A 13,205-nucleotide genomic window follows, 5' to 3' on the forward strand; every position below is an offset into this window, starting at 1 on the left:
CTTTTTTGTTCATCAACGCTACACGTGCAATGCTTTGAAAAGTGTCATTGATTATGCAGGGCTGTGCAGTCCAATATGTTATTACAGGTGTGTACACGTCCTAACAAACATTGACCTGTTTAAAATGGTCATATCATTTGCTTTTTAATACCACACATTTAAATGAAGTTATTTTCTAAACGTCACTGCAGATTTAGAATTTGTTTTTTTGGGAACTGACGCGTATCTGTCCCCTGACTTCACAACCTGTACCCCTTCTTGATTGAAGTGGTATAGCCTCATAGTCCCGGAAGTACTCCAGCAGGCCGTGGTGACGCTGCACTCGGAGACATGGCGCATCCCGGTAAGTGATTGAGGGGGAGATATTGTCGGAATAAAACTGAGAAAATTAAATAGAAACAACGAGAAATGCACCATAATACTGCTTTGACACACTAACATTAGAGCCGCACACGTGGTACAGTAAGTGGATATTGACTAATGGCGAGAGAAGGTAAGAACAGCCTAGAAACAATCCGAAGTGAAAATCAAAAAAAATAAATAAAATAAAATCTTACCTTGGTTCTACAATTGTGCAAAATTAAAACAGGATACAACATTCACGAATAATGTGTGCGGCACGAACATGAATATAAACACAGCGACATATACATGTTTCAATTCTAGATATCGCGTCTGCTAAGAAATAAATAATAATATTGCGAGTGCTATTGTAATAATATAATATGTTTCTAATAATATGCACACAATTGGATGTGTGCAGATCCGGAGCTGAAGAAGTACACGTATCGATAAATCAGAGAGCTGCGTCCGGTCATTACCCGGAGCTGCAGGAAGATGTTAACCTGTCCCCTTGTTTTCAGCAGGTTTAATCTCTCTCTTCCTCCTGGCCCTGGTGCTCTGTGCTCAGGCCCTCACACCCTCCCACCACCTGTCCAGTGCAGATGTGACCAGACTGAAAGCCTTCCTGAACCAGCCTCTGGAAGACTTGGAGTCTGCCTATTACACCATTGTGGGGTTGAGCAAGCTGGGGGCACGAGTGTCTGACGAGAAGGTACATAAGACAAAAAGGAAACCACACCTTCCTTACCTTCATTTTAGATCCTGGTTTAAGTACTTTCTGACAAAGTGTGCATCTGCCCTATTCAACAGCCCACTGTTTTGAAAATGTACTCAAAGTACTGTTTTTTTAGGCTAAGTGTCGATTTCCAGAAACGATCACATGCCTCATTTCCTGCGGTTGTTATTACTAGACTGTTTAAATGTAGTTAGCTGTGATTGCCATTTTAGTATTACTACTCGATGCTTCACAGTCTTACTGTATTGTATTTTACACAAATGCAAATACAATGTAGTCAAATCTATTTGACAAACAAATGGAAACACTGTCCACAAGGAGGTGACATTGTATTGGCATATTATTCTGCTGCAGTAACATTGGACTGGGACCAAGGAAAGTATAGTTATGTCCTGACAGATTAGGGAGCATGCATGTTTTTCACAGTGCACACTTCTCTGTTTCCCATGATCTAAGCTCATGCTTTCTTTCTTATCACTTTGCAGGCTGCCTGCCAGTTCCTGAAATCCCATCACGACCCCACCAGTATTGATTCCCTGTTCTTCGCTGCAGAGGCGAGCCAGGCCCTTTCAGACTGTGAGGTGAGTGGAGTAGCCCGGGGTTTGCTTTTATGTTAAATCAAACCGAGTCTGATCCGTTCTCATGTGCCTGTTATTTCTGTGACAAGCTGTCTATGTTTAACAAGGTTGTAACCGCACTCAATTCGTTAATTAGTCCTGCCTTGACAGAATATTTGAATTGTATCATTAGGGTGATTTCTCTTCAAGAGTTCATTTTTGCTGGATGACCAGCTACCTCTTAGCGTTACTCTGCAGTGGTGTTAATTTGCTGTGTAAAAGCACACCCCTGCTATCTGCTTGTGACTCATTCCATTAAAAGGAGGCTGTGTGGTCCAGTGGTTAAAGAAAAGGGCTTGTAACCAGGAGGTCCTCGGTTCAAATCCCACCTCAGCCACTGACTCATTGTGTGACCCTGAGCAAGTCACTTAACCTCCTTGTGCGCCGTCTTTCGGGTGAGACATTGTTGTAAGTGACTCTGCAGCTGATGCATAGTTCACATACCCTAGTCTCTGTAAGTCGCCTTGGATAAAGGCGTCTGCTAAATAAACATAATAATAATAATAAAGAACACAGCGGTTCTGTGAAACCCTTTGTGAAGACTCGACCCTTCATAAGATACGAGGATTTAGCATCTCCTCACAGGGTTACTGCTTTAGAGTTTCAAGTGCATCCTAAGTTGTTTTTAAAGCTGTCAGACTAGTGTCCACTCTCATCACAAGTGGTCTGCTACACTTTCACATGTCTTATTGAGTTGAATCCTTTGCTCCTCCAAAGCTAATTGCCAGTAAGCTGAGATTCCAACCAAGCTGCAGGGATGGAAATAAGACTCTTATTGCATAGCAGTTTCACCCATTCCAGGTTTTACTACAAGCTTGATTAGCCACAGTGTATAGGTAACAAGCTCCGGCGTGTCTTATTAAATCCATCTTAAAACCAGGAATGGATCGCACAGCTATGCAGTGGGAGTCATATTTCTTGTGTGGTGGGAATGCCGATTCTTGGTTCTTGTGTCCTGCGAATCCCCAGTGAGCTTGTTGTTGTTTCCAGATCCCCGTCTCCAATGAGACCCGTGACCTGCTCCTGGCCGTGGTGAGCGAGGACTCATCTGTGTCTCAGATCCACCATGCTGTTGGAGCGCTCGGCTCCCTCGGGCTTCCACTTGCTTCCCAGGAGGTGGTGAGCGCTCTGGCTGCCCGCATCACCAAGGAGGACAACGTCATGGCGTAGGTTAACTTTCTTTATCTGTTTTTATAGATACAGTCTCCTTATAATTATACTTCCTTCATTACCTGGGTCCAAAGCGTTTACTCCAGTCTTTAACCCTGTTTTTTAAAAAGAGAAAAATGTATTTTATTCTGTATGAAACTGGAACCAAATAGCTAAATATATATAATGTATGTAACACAAGGCCTCTGTAAGCACTCGCAGGTTGATCTTTCTCATCTTGTAACATTTCTCCTTTCAAAAAGTTTATACAAGAGTGGAATAAGTCCTTCGACAATACAGTATGGCTCCTGAGGTTTTACAGTAATTAAATACAATGTTATCTGTACGAAAAACACTTTTTTCCCTTGCTGAGCTACAACAGAGCTTGAGATCAGTGATGTGTGCAAACAGTTGCATGATGGTGTTTCTTTTCCTGGTTTAATGGAAGAGCTTATTCTCTGAATTCCCCCTGCAGGATTATCGTTGCGTTGCAGACTGCGTCCCGGCTGTCCCAGCAGGCTGATCTCAGCAGGATTCTCGAGGAGATTGAGGTGGGTGTCTGATTCCTTCTCGGGACGTCCCCGTGCCCGTCCCCACTGCTCTGAATCAGTGTGTTTCCTGGAAGCCCACCTCGTGACCCTGTAGTTTACAATGTGGGAGTCAGAAAAATAACAGTTTGCTGTTGTAATCGTCCCTGCGGCAACGAATTACTCTGTTTCGAATTACTCATGCCCTTGTCTTTTTTTGTATGGTGAACTCCTGTCAACTTAAATAACTCTTTATGAATGTCAGGAATTTTGAAAAGTAAAAAAATAATTTATATATATGTCAGAGATTTGTAAGCTGTCATGCTCAAAACCCTTGAATTACCTGGTAGAGCTTCAAGTTGAAAGCAGTCAGTTTATCTGTTTGCTGATCTTGGATTGGACTCTGGTTAGAGGGAGATATAACAGCATTTCTTAATCATAGCCTTCAAATAAAGCAATGTTTTTTGGTTGTTTTTTTTTTGTGCGTCCCTAACCCCTGTCTTCATCCTTTCCCACAGGACCTGGCTGCCCGGCTGGACGATCTGGGTGGAGTTTACCTCCAGTTCGAGGAAGGGCTGGAGGCCACTGCCCTGTTTGTCACCGCGGCGTACGGACTGTCAGACCATGTGGGCATGGAGCCACCCCTGAAAGAGGTACCTCTTCCTCATGTTTTTTTTTTTTTTTTAAACACAATTACAAAATGATGTGTTATACGGGATTCCAGTGCATGCTCAGTGTCTGGTCCCTGTATTCTGTGCTGTAGAAATGCTTCCTCAACTCTTGCTGAGATCTCGCTGTGTGTATCCTCCCTTCCCCCTGTCTCCCTGTGTCTCAGGACCAAGTTGTGCAGCTAGTGAACTCTGTGTTCAGTAAGAAGGCTTGGACCTCCCTGGCGGAGGCGTTCAGCATAGCCAGTGCTGCCTCCGCGCTCTCAGACAACCGCTTCCACATCCCCGTGATCGTGGGGACACAGGGCCCGGCCACCGTCTCACACAGACAGCCCACCCTAAAGGTACGTTCAGCTCCATCCCATGCACCCCGCTTCATATCCTTACAGTCCTCGACATTCACGCTTATATAGCCTTCACATTCTGATTGCTGTTTTTAATACAGTCGTATACACATCCATATTTATTGTAATAAAAGTAAGGGATGACCAAAGACGTTGGCTGAGCTGGCCCCATAAGACCTGTATTGGGTTAAGATCAGGTGCTCCTGCTCTGCTCTCACACAAGGTCACAGAACTCTATCTGTCTCTTCCCCAGGCCCTGCAGGATAAACGTAACTGATAACCTTGCTGTACGATCCCAGGCATCTCCAGGAAATTGTATCTGAGGGGGTCTTTGCTCCCTGCTCTCGTCACAGGTCGTTTCACTTTTGACCTCTCTGTATCTCTGCAGATCCAGGTGACCAACGTGCTGTCCAGGCCCCTTCCCTCTGCCAGTGTGGTGGTCGAATCGGCCCGCTCAGTCTCCTCCAAGAACGTGGTCCTGAAGCAGGCTTCCTTCACACTCCGAGAGTGAGCACCCTGCCGCCCGGCAACTACCTCCATTCCTGTCCCATTGTCTCTAGGTTGCAGCTGCAGTAGTTTATGGGATGTAACTTGGTCATTTGTTTTGAGTGTGTTGTAAAATCACTCCGGGTCACCAAGATATATGCTGCACAGAACTAACAGCTCGTATTGTTAACTGTTAGGGGGCTTCTCTTTTCTCAGTGTAGTTTGATGCTTGAGTCGTTCACAGGGTTTGCACGACCCCTTGCGTCAGTGGCTCTGATTGTATTTTGGTGGAAAGCCCTTGAAGCAAGCTTTAAAATAATAATGTCGTTGGTCTAGTCCATCCCCCAGATTGAGAAAAACCATTGCATTTTTGCAAGCTTCAGAAACCTTCTCATAAACACGAGCTACGCTGCACTTGCTTTGCATGCACACTCAGCACCTACCCCCCAACCCTTTTATCCATGCATCGTCAAGAAAGCTATTGCTGAAATTCCATTCTCCCCTCTTTATTTCATTCCCAGAGAGGTTTTTGAGCTGAACTTCCTCGACAGCAAGCCAGCAAGTGGCTACTATGACTTCGCAGTGGCAGTGGCTGGAGACGCTCGCTTCATTGGGAGCAGTGTGGAGGTGAGTGTCCTGTGATACACAAACACCCTAAACCATCCCAGCAATTGCCATGTGTTTTATATTCAGGCACCAGTATCCAGAATGGAAAGTAAAGCAGTTATGGTGCAGGCTGAGTGAGCACGCAGTAAAAGACATGGGAATGAAGGGGTCTACTCTTAAAATACAGACCCATCAGTGTTGCACGGAGGAATCTACACTATTTAGATTCTCTCAATATATTTCCAAAGCTGTCACTATTGCTCACGTCAAATTGATGCATTTGCCACTGTTGTCATTTTAGATTGTCATCCCAAATATGTCAACAAGTTGTCGTAATTGTCAAGCAATGAAAACATCAGAGCTCCTGTCGGCTTCCATCACCATTATGTATGTCTAGGTTGAATGAGACACTCCACTGATATGTAATGTGGTGCAGTTGCATCACAGGCTGCTAATGGAAATAAGGGCTTTTAGATTTTTATTAAGTTGATGTATGCTGAGTCTCGCTGTAATGTCACTGCACTGGAGTGGTTAAGTATGCCCAGGCTAACCTCGCACATTAAACGGGGCCCGTAAGATCATATTTTGATGGTAATGGCTGTTACTTTGGCTTTGTGTTGTTGTTATTATTATTATTATTATTATTGCTGCTATTATTCAGCTGTGTTTAAAACCTGCAAACTGCTCATCGTGTCTTTTTAAGATGTCAAGGATTGCTTTTTGCTGGTCTACTTGTTTTTGGGGTTTTATTGCAGCTTTACAAAGTCCAGTCTAATAACATCACTACACTGCTTCCACTTTTTAACCTTATAAAAGCCCCACTCAAGACCTTGTATTTTGGTGTACGCTGCTCCGTAGAGTCACTATAAATTTTTTTTTATTTTTTTTTTTATAAAAGAAGTAAAGATGGATATAAATGTGAGTATCTTAGTCTGGTTTGCTGGTCTGCTAGTTTGACATGAATGCAGTGTTGAAAGAGTCAAAGCAGATCTCTTCTGGAGCCCTTCAACGAGGTTTTGAATCACAAGCTGTTAATAGAAATCTAAAAGGTCTCTCATCTAACTGCGACATATTGCCAGGCAGCAGCAAGTGCTGTCAGAAGTTGTGGATGACTCCTGTGGTCTGTGAAGGTAGATCAGACGGTAAGCGAAAGGGCATGGATGTGTAAAGGTGGACTCGCTAGCCTCCTCTTAACTCCCTCCAGGTTGAGGTAAGGAGAGGAATTAGCTGCTGCCTACATTGTGTCGTTGACGTGCACAGATTTGTTATTTTCTCTGTGAGAGAGCTGGAAACGGCAATGCTAATTGTCTTAATGTTTCAAATTGTCTGACAGTAATGAGGCTGCTGCCTGTGGCTTTCTAGTGCAGTAATTGTGCACTTCCTGACATCACATGGCCTCTGAGTTACTGCTCAAGCACCTTCTCTTCCTCTTTCAAACTGTTCGACCCATAGGGTCCTACTTAGCAACAGGTGCAAGGGCAAATGCACCATTTCTCAAAGGAATAATGCAATTTGAACAATATGAAACTAGCAAATAATTGATGGCGACAGCAATTCACCTGCTCCAAGCTGCTGCCAAGTAGTTTGGTGTTTTAAAGAGCAAGAAGCACAGTCTTTGTAAGAAAGGAAGCAGATGCTCCACTTCATTGTGCTTTGAAACTGTGGAGATACTATGCTATATAAGAGACTAATACTGTGACAAGCAGTTAGGGAAAGGCAAGGGATTATTTTAAAAACTATAAGGGTACCACCGGATGAATTGGTTTGATTATGAAAAGCTAATTTAGGACTTCAAATAAACCACCTTGCACGGTCCAGCTGTCTAGACTGTCTGAGATAATTAGTTACGTTTTCCTTATCCAGCCTTCTCCATTCTCCTGCACCTTCCTGGCCCGTGATGATAGTAGCTCACTGATTTCTCTTTCTCTCTTTCTTTTCCTCTTCATTCAGCTCAAAGTAAAGGTTTCCACTGAGGTTGGCATCACTAATGTGGATCTGTCTATAGTGGACAAGGACCAAAGTATTGGACCAAAAAGCACCAAGTGAGTAAACGCTTTCTCAGCACAGTTCTGCATTGGGGGTGGTTAGGCTGATAGGCTGTCGCATCACAATCAAACTGTCACGTATTGTTGTGTGTGTTTTTAATTAGTAGTATAATAAATGTTTTGGTACAGTCTCCTGAAATAAGTGAGTCTTGTAACTGCTCTTGTCATAGCCAGCCACTGATTTCCCTGTATTTGTCGGATTGTTTTATTGTTTAGGACAGGAACCTTGGGTCATATTTTCCTCAGTGCTTTAATGATATTGAATGACTTATTTCATTTAGCAGGGTAAAAATACTTATTTTCATATGGCATGTTCTTTAAACTGGGATAACTTATAAAATGGTAATTTTCAACACAGCCTAACGAGGAGAATCTCATCCAGGTGCCTCCAACCCTGGTCCTGGAGCGCCCCAGTTAGGACCAGGGTTGGAGACCCCTGCACTAAAGCATTGGTTCAATAATCTGCATGTCTTCTCCAGAGTGGAATACCCCTCGAAGGCAAAGAGCCCCTTGATCGCAGACAGCCACCAGAACTTGGCTTTGTCCTTCCAGCTGGTGGATGAGAACACCGGGGTGGAGCTCACCCCTCACCAGGTACTCTTCCAGGGCCAGGGATACTGCAGGGCTGTGTTGGGTAACAGTGCTGCAGTGTTCAAACACATTCCCTAGTTCATATCGTTACCCACCCGTGTGCAGATTTCCCCTGTCGAAACAGTCTGTTGAACTGAGTATCTGGAAGAAACACTGACTGCTTGCCAGATGTTCCAGGCACATGTTGCACGAGGTGAGCTTCCCAGCTTATCACAGTTAAGTCCAGTCACCAGGAAGGGTTAATTACTAGCAAATGGGACTGATTGCTTTGTCGTTCAAATCAATCCAATAGAGTGGATTTGCTAATCCGAACAAGCTGGGACCCCGGACCCTGTTTGGATTGCTGATATGTTTGGAAATACTGATTGTAATCTGCGCTAAATATTTTACATCACAGAGTTGGAGAAATTGAGGTTTGGTTTATAGCTGCCTGCATTTCATTATGAAAGAAGCGTAGTCCTGATAATGGGTCAGTTTGGGCTCCCTAGCATAACAGGAATATATCCATATATCTATATATATATCATTTTTTCCTTTCCCCTGCAGACCTTTGTGCGCCTGTATAATCAAAAGACGGACCAGGAGGTGGTGTTTGTTGCTGAGCCCGACAGTAAAAACGTGTACAGGTTTGAGCTGGATACTGCAGAGAGGAAATCTGAGTTTAATTCAATGTCTGGCACGTATGCACTGCACCTCATCATCGGGGATGCCACGCTGGAGAATCCCATCCTCTGGAACATGGTGCGTTCACCTTTTGTAAACTTTGATTTCTTTTAGATATATATGTATTCACAATGGGACCTCTGTTTTTTCTGATTTTTTTTTTTCTTCTGTTTGTTCCATCAGTTTGATTGAAATCTAAAGTGTATGGATTATCAGCCTTGCATTTAAGAGGTGTGGCATGGTGCTAAAGTCCTGGATTTCTCTCTTTTTTTAGGCTGATATTGTGCTCAAGTTCCCAGATGAAGATGCTCCCTCAGTGGTGCAGTCCAAGAACCTCTATGTTGCCAAACCAGAGATCCAGGTGACAGCTTTCACAAGCTATGATCAGTTTATAAAAAAGATTCCTCATGAACTGACTTTCACAAAACACTTTATTCCTGTGTTATTTTTTTTATATTTCTGCTTTGGTAGATTTATGTAGATTACGTCTGGACAATAGATAGAGTTTAGGAGTAGTGCAGCACTTGTAGGATGTAGTTAAGACTTTTTTTTTCCTAGAAGAGGGGGGGCCATTCTCTCTTGAGTGGGCTAAACAAAACAGCCAGGGCGGTTGAATTTTTTTGAGGGTCAAGGCTCCACACCTGCTTGCCTCGCTAGGGTCTGCTGTGCGCTCTTAAGCTAACACTGACACATTTATTTTTGTAGCATCTGTTCAGAGAACCTGAGAAGAAGCCAGCGACTGTGGTTTCCAATGCATTCACAGCTCTGGTACTGGCTCCATTCCTGCTGCTGATCATCCTGGTGAGTCTCGTTTGTGATACCTATCGAGCTGTCTCCATGAATACTAAAGTGAGCTGTAAAACTGTATAAAGAAAGTGCGAGGAGTTGAAGGAAAAAGTGATGGCTCAGATTAGCTTTAATATAATCATTTATTCTTTATTTTAATTTTTTTTTCTAGTGGTGTAAACTTGGTGCCAACATTTCAAACTTCAGCATTACCCCAAGCGCTCTCCTGTTCCACCTGGGACACGCTGGTAAGTGCTAATGAATTTACCCTCATAATTCACCCACTCGTATGCAGGGGCTACAATGAAAGGCATTAATCAACGTGCTAAAGCAGAAATCGCATCACTGCAACATAATCACTGCATTAGTGACCTCCCTCCGACCTCATTATCTGGAGCCATTAGTCTTTAATTGTTGATGTTCTCTTCCATTATTCAGTTTTTTTTTCCTTTCCTTTTTAAGAAAACCTTTGTAATTTGTCAACATGAAATTTTGTTAACAAGCACGGAGTGTGTTTGATAATAACGGATAGTAGCGTTTCCAGTGTGTTGATTTCTCAAGATCTCTGTTCTGCAAGACAGTGGTGCACATACACAGCAGAGCAGAAGCGCAGTTCCAATTGATTCAAGTTACAAAGTAACAGGGCTTGTCAAATTGCCCTTCAGATTTAAAATACATACTGCATAAATGTCAAATAAAAAAATAGTGCGTCTTTTTTAAATTGTCATTTTCCTTGTTGGCATAAACCTTATTGAATTGACCTTTTTTTCTGTTCACTTGTGAAATGTTTCAGTGTTCAGATACATTAAACATTGTGATGCATGCTTCTCTGTTTCTTGCAGCCATGCTGGGGCTCATGTATGTGTACTGGACGCACCTGAACATGTTTCAGACGCTCAAGTACCTGGCCATTGTGGGCAGCCTCACTTTCTTAGCAGGAAACCGCATGTTAGCCCAGAAAGCAGTTAAGAGGTATGTACAGCAGCTTTCAATCAAGTGTTCTTAGTTATTTGATGTGCTTCGGAGAAGTGTCTTACAGTAATTTAGTAAAGACCTATTCCCTCGATGTGTGAAGATGACTTCGAAGCGTTGAATAAGGATTCCTGTTTTTAACTCGCTGAAGCGAAGGAGCCACGTTGAGTAGACGGGTAATGTATTTATATAGGGAGCAGTGCATTGTGGAGAGCAGTAGAAGGAGCTTAGTCTTTGAACCTGTGTGGGGTGAATTGGTATTGTAGTCTAACGCTTGAAATACGCTGGGGACTTTTAAAGATCTGCTTTTTTGTAAATGTTCGATCCCGGGAGGATCTGCTCTTTAGGCAATCTTCTACTATAAGCACTTGAGATGCCGTCTATTCCTGCGAAACACCATTGACTTGCTAATGCCAGTCAATTCACAGCCTCATGTCTGAGTAGATGCTGAATTTTGCCTGGCCTGTGTGTTCGTTCAAAGTACTGTGTTTCAGTCCGCTGGGAATCGCAGGTACTTGTGTGCTGCTAACCTGTTTAATCAGGAGGGGCAAAGATAGCGGGGCTTCCTTGAGGTTTACCCTGACTCATCTAGCCTTGCCCAGAACACTGACGGAGCGTTTATGGTAGGGTATTTCGGTAATGAAAAATCAGGCATGAAACAAAAGCAGCTTTTATTTCAATGAATCATTCTAAAGACTTTATTTGCCTTGCTGCTGTGCTCCCTTTTTAGCTCTTTGTTCTCCTTTTAATCATTTCTCTCTTTCTCTGTCTCCTCTTTTACTCTCCAGGATCTCTGCAGAGCAGAGTAGTAGATTGGCAAAGTATAGGAGCCTGCGGTAGAGAGCTGTTTTCTAATTCTTAAACACAAAACCTTCCTGTCTCAAGTAAGGGGCTGGCATTGCCCAATTAACTGTGCATTCCCCATGCTGCCCTCATCCTCCACGTTCTGCATGGCTTGTCATGTGCAACCCATCATAAATTCCAGCGAGGGCTAGAGATCTTAACGTTAAGCATTTTAACCCCTGCACTCCAGGTCTAGTATGTGTTTGCTTCCCCCTATAATCTTCCACACTACCCCTTGAGGCCACAGTCTTCCACTTTGTGCCCTTTCAAAGTAGATGTGTTACTGAGAACCCTAATATGAGGACTTTGTGCCCCAGTAATATCCTACTCATTATTATTTATCCTCCCCCGTTGGATCAGGTGGTCTTGTTTCATTGTTTGCTATGCTGACACATGAGTGTAAGCCATACCTGGCTAAGATGAAGGCTGCCAACACCAATGATCTCTCCCCTACCAGTGCAGTCAGGTCCCAGCATCGTTCTGTTTTGTTTTAGGGGAGGGGAGAGGAACGTTAGCCCAGGAACAGTGCTGTCTCCGTGTCTTTTGATGTTGCATCATGCGTTCTGTGTCAAGGTTTAATGTTTTGTAATGCAAAATGTAAAAATGGATGCATATTGCAAAAACACTTTACAGTAAAATTGGATAGTAATACAAAATGTATTGTAGTACTAATAAGAATCTTGGTTAAAGAGTCCTGCACCAACCTCCTTAAATGTATGAAACATGTTTAATAACATGTTGGCTTAATATTACAGCATGTGCCAATTGTAACTTCTTTAACACGATCATGTTCCCTGCTCCCGTGCCCCACGCCACCTCTTGAAATACCATCGTGTCTTCATTGAATGCTGTAGAGTGTATTTTTAAAGAAAAGGTGGGATGTTGCATGAGTTTGGTTCATGGTAACTTTCAATATCTGTGAAAGTTTCTAATGTTTTTTTTTTTTTTTTCAGTTTTGTTAATTTTCTTGTTTTTTATTTATTTCTCATGATTCATTTTTTTTTTAATAGGAATTCATAGGAAGTTGGCATAATTAACAAATAGTAAAAGAAGTAATTGCAGTAACTTAGTAAATGTTTTCAAATCGTTTTGCCATGCTCTGGGTTGTCAATTGTTTTGTTTGTTTGCCTGTTTAATTTAATTTTTTTTTTGTTCGCTTTCAGGATTGGAAGCCAGTAAAAAAAAATTCTACAAAAACAATGGAAGACTCTGAAGATTTTTTTTATTTAAAAACAACAAAAAAAAAAACAATGTCTTGGTTTTGGATTTGGGTTGCAATGTTACCTGGTTTTGTACAGAGTTAATTTGAACGGCTGTTTTTGTTAAAAGCCTTGCAGTGCTTATTTTCAGTGCTCGCTGGTGTCCCAGAGGAATAATTTAATACAGAAAATACAGTTCTTCAATAAGTTACGTTATTTGTTGGCTTTTGATCAAAATATGTCACAAAGCTTTAAGCAATATTTGATGTACCTTTTATGAGTTTATCTATAATTATTAATTAGATAACCAACATGATTGACATATGCAAGTACTGTTTGAGAAGTCATTGGAACAGTTAGTGTGTGTTTTCTTTCAAATGCATTGCTTGAATCAATTGGTGTTACACGTTTTAACCCTTTACCACCACCTCCATTTCCAATATGCTTCTGTGAATCTAGAACAGTCTCCTTTTCTGTTTCAAACCACTGTAACAAACTTGCATAGTCCTTCGAAAATAATTGATAATTGAAGATTGATGCCTGTCTATCGTTTGACAAGGTTGGATGTTAAGGGGTTGAAATCAGCTGGGGCAGAATGAGGTCTGGGTGCCCTGTGGGAGAGGGCACTGTG

At 42.5% G+C, this 13,205-nt stretch overlaps 1 protein-coding gene across 5 annotated transcripts; it reads left to right on the forward strand.

Annotated features, from left to right (window-relative positions):
* Positions 1-226: 226 nt before the first annotated feature.
* LOC117433333 (dolichyl-diphosphooligosaccharide--protein glycosyltransferase subunit 2-like) lies at positions 227-13,063 on the forward strand. Of its 5 annotated transcripts, none has more exons than XM_034908276.2 (18): positions 227-343; positions 864-1,054; positions 1,564-1,659; positions 2,686-2,861; positions 3,320-3,395; positions 3,890-4,024; positions 4,207-4,383; positions 4,772-4,890; positions 5,391-5,496; positions 7,426-7,517; positions 8,000-8,114; positions 8,658-8,852; positions 9,049-9,135; positions 9,480-9,575; positions 9,733-9,808; positions 10,403-10,532; positions 11,321-11,416; positions 12,539-13,063. In XM_034908276.2, the coding sequence occupies exons 1-17, from the start codon at positions 331-333 to the stop codon at positions 11,370-11,372; spliced, it is 1,932 nt and encodes a 643-aa protein (XP_034764167.2). In that variant the 5' UTR covers positions 227-330; the 3' UTR covers positions 11,373-11,416; positions 12,539-13,063. The 5 variants fall into 5 exon arrangements, with proteins under 5 accessions (XP_034764167.2, XP_034764171.2, XP_034764169.2 ...); XM_034908278.2 differs by having other exon boundaries at positions 239-343; positions 867-1,054; XM_034908279.2 differs by lacking the exon at positions 227-343 and adding an exon at positions 378-493 and having other exon boundaries at positions 867-1,054.
* The last annotated feature ends 142 nt before the right edge of the window (positions 13,064-13,205 follow it).

The sequence above is a fragment of the Acipenser ruthenus genome, chromosome 18, assembly GCF_902713425.1.
Source record: "Acipenser ruthenus chromosome 18, fAciRut3.2 maternal haplotype, whole genome shotgun sequence".
In the NCBI taxonomy this organism is placed as follows: Eukaryota; Metazoa; Chordata; class Actinopteri; order Acipenseriformes; family Acipenseridae; genus Acipenser; species Acipenser ruthenus.

Excerpts from the sequence above, each read along its gene's own strand:
- LOC117433333 (XM_034908276.2), top strand. Across the intron at positions 7,518-7,999 it reads ATTGGACCAAAAAGCACCAA|AGTGGAATACCCCTCGAAGG; the intron begins GTGAGTAAACGC and ends TGTCTTCTCCAG. Across the intron at positions 8,115-8,657 it reads TGGAGCTCACCCCTCACCAG|ACCTTTGTGCGCCTGTATAA; the intron begins GTACTCTTCCAG and ends TTTCCCCTGCAG.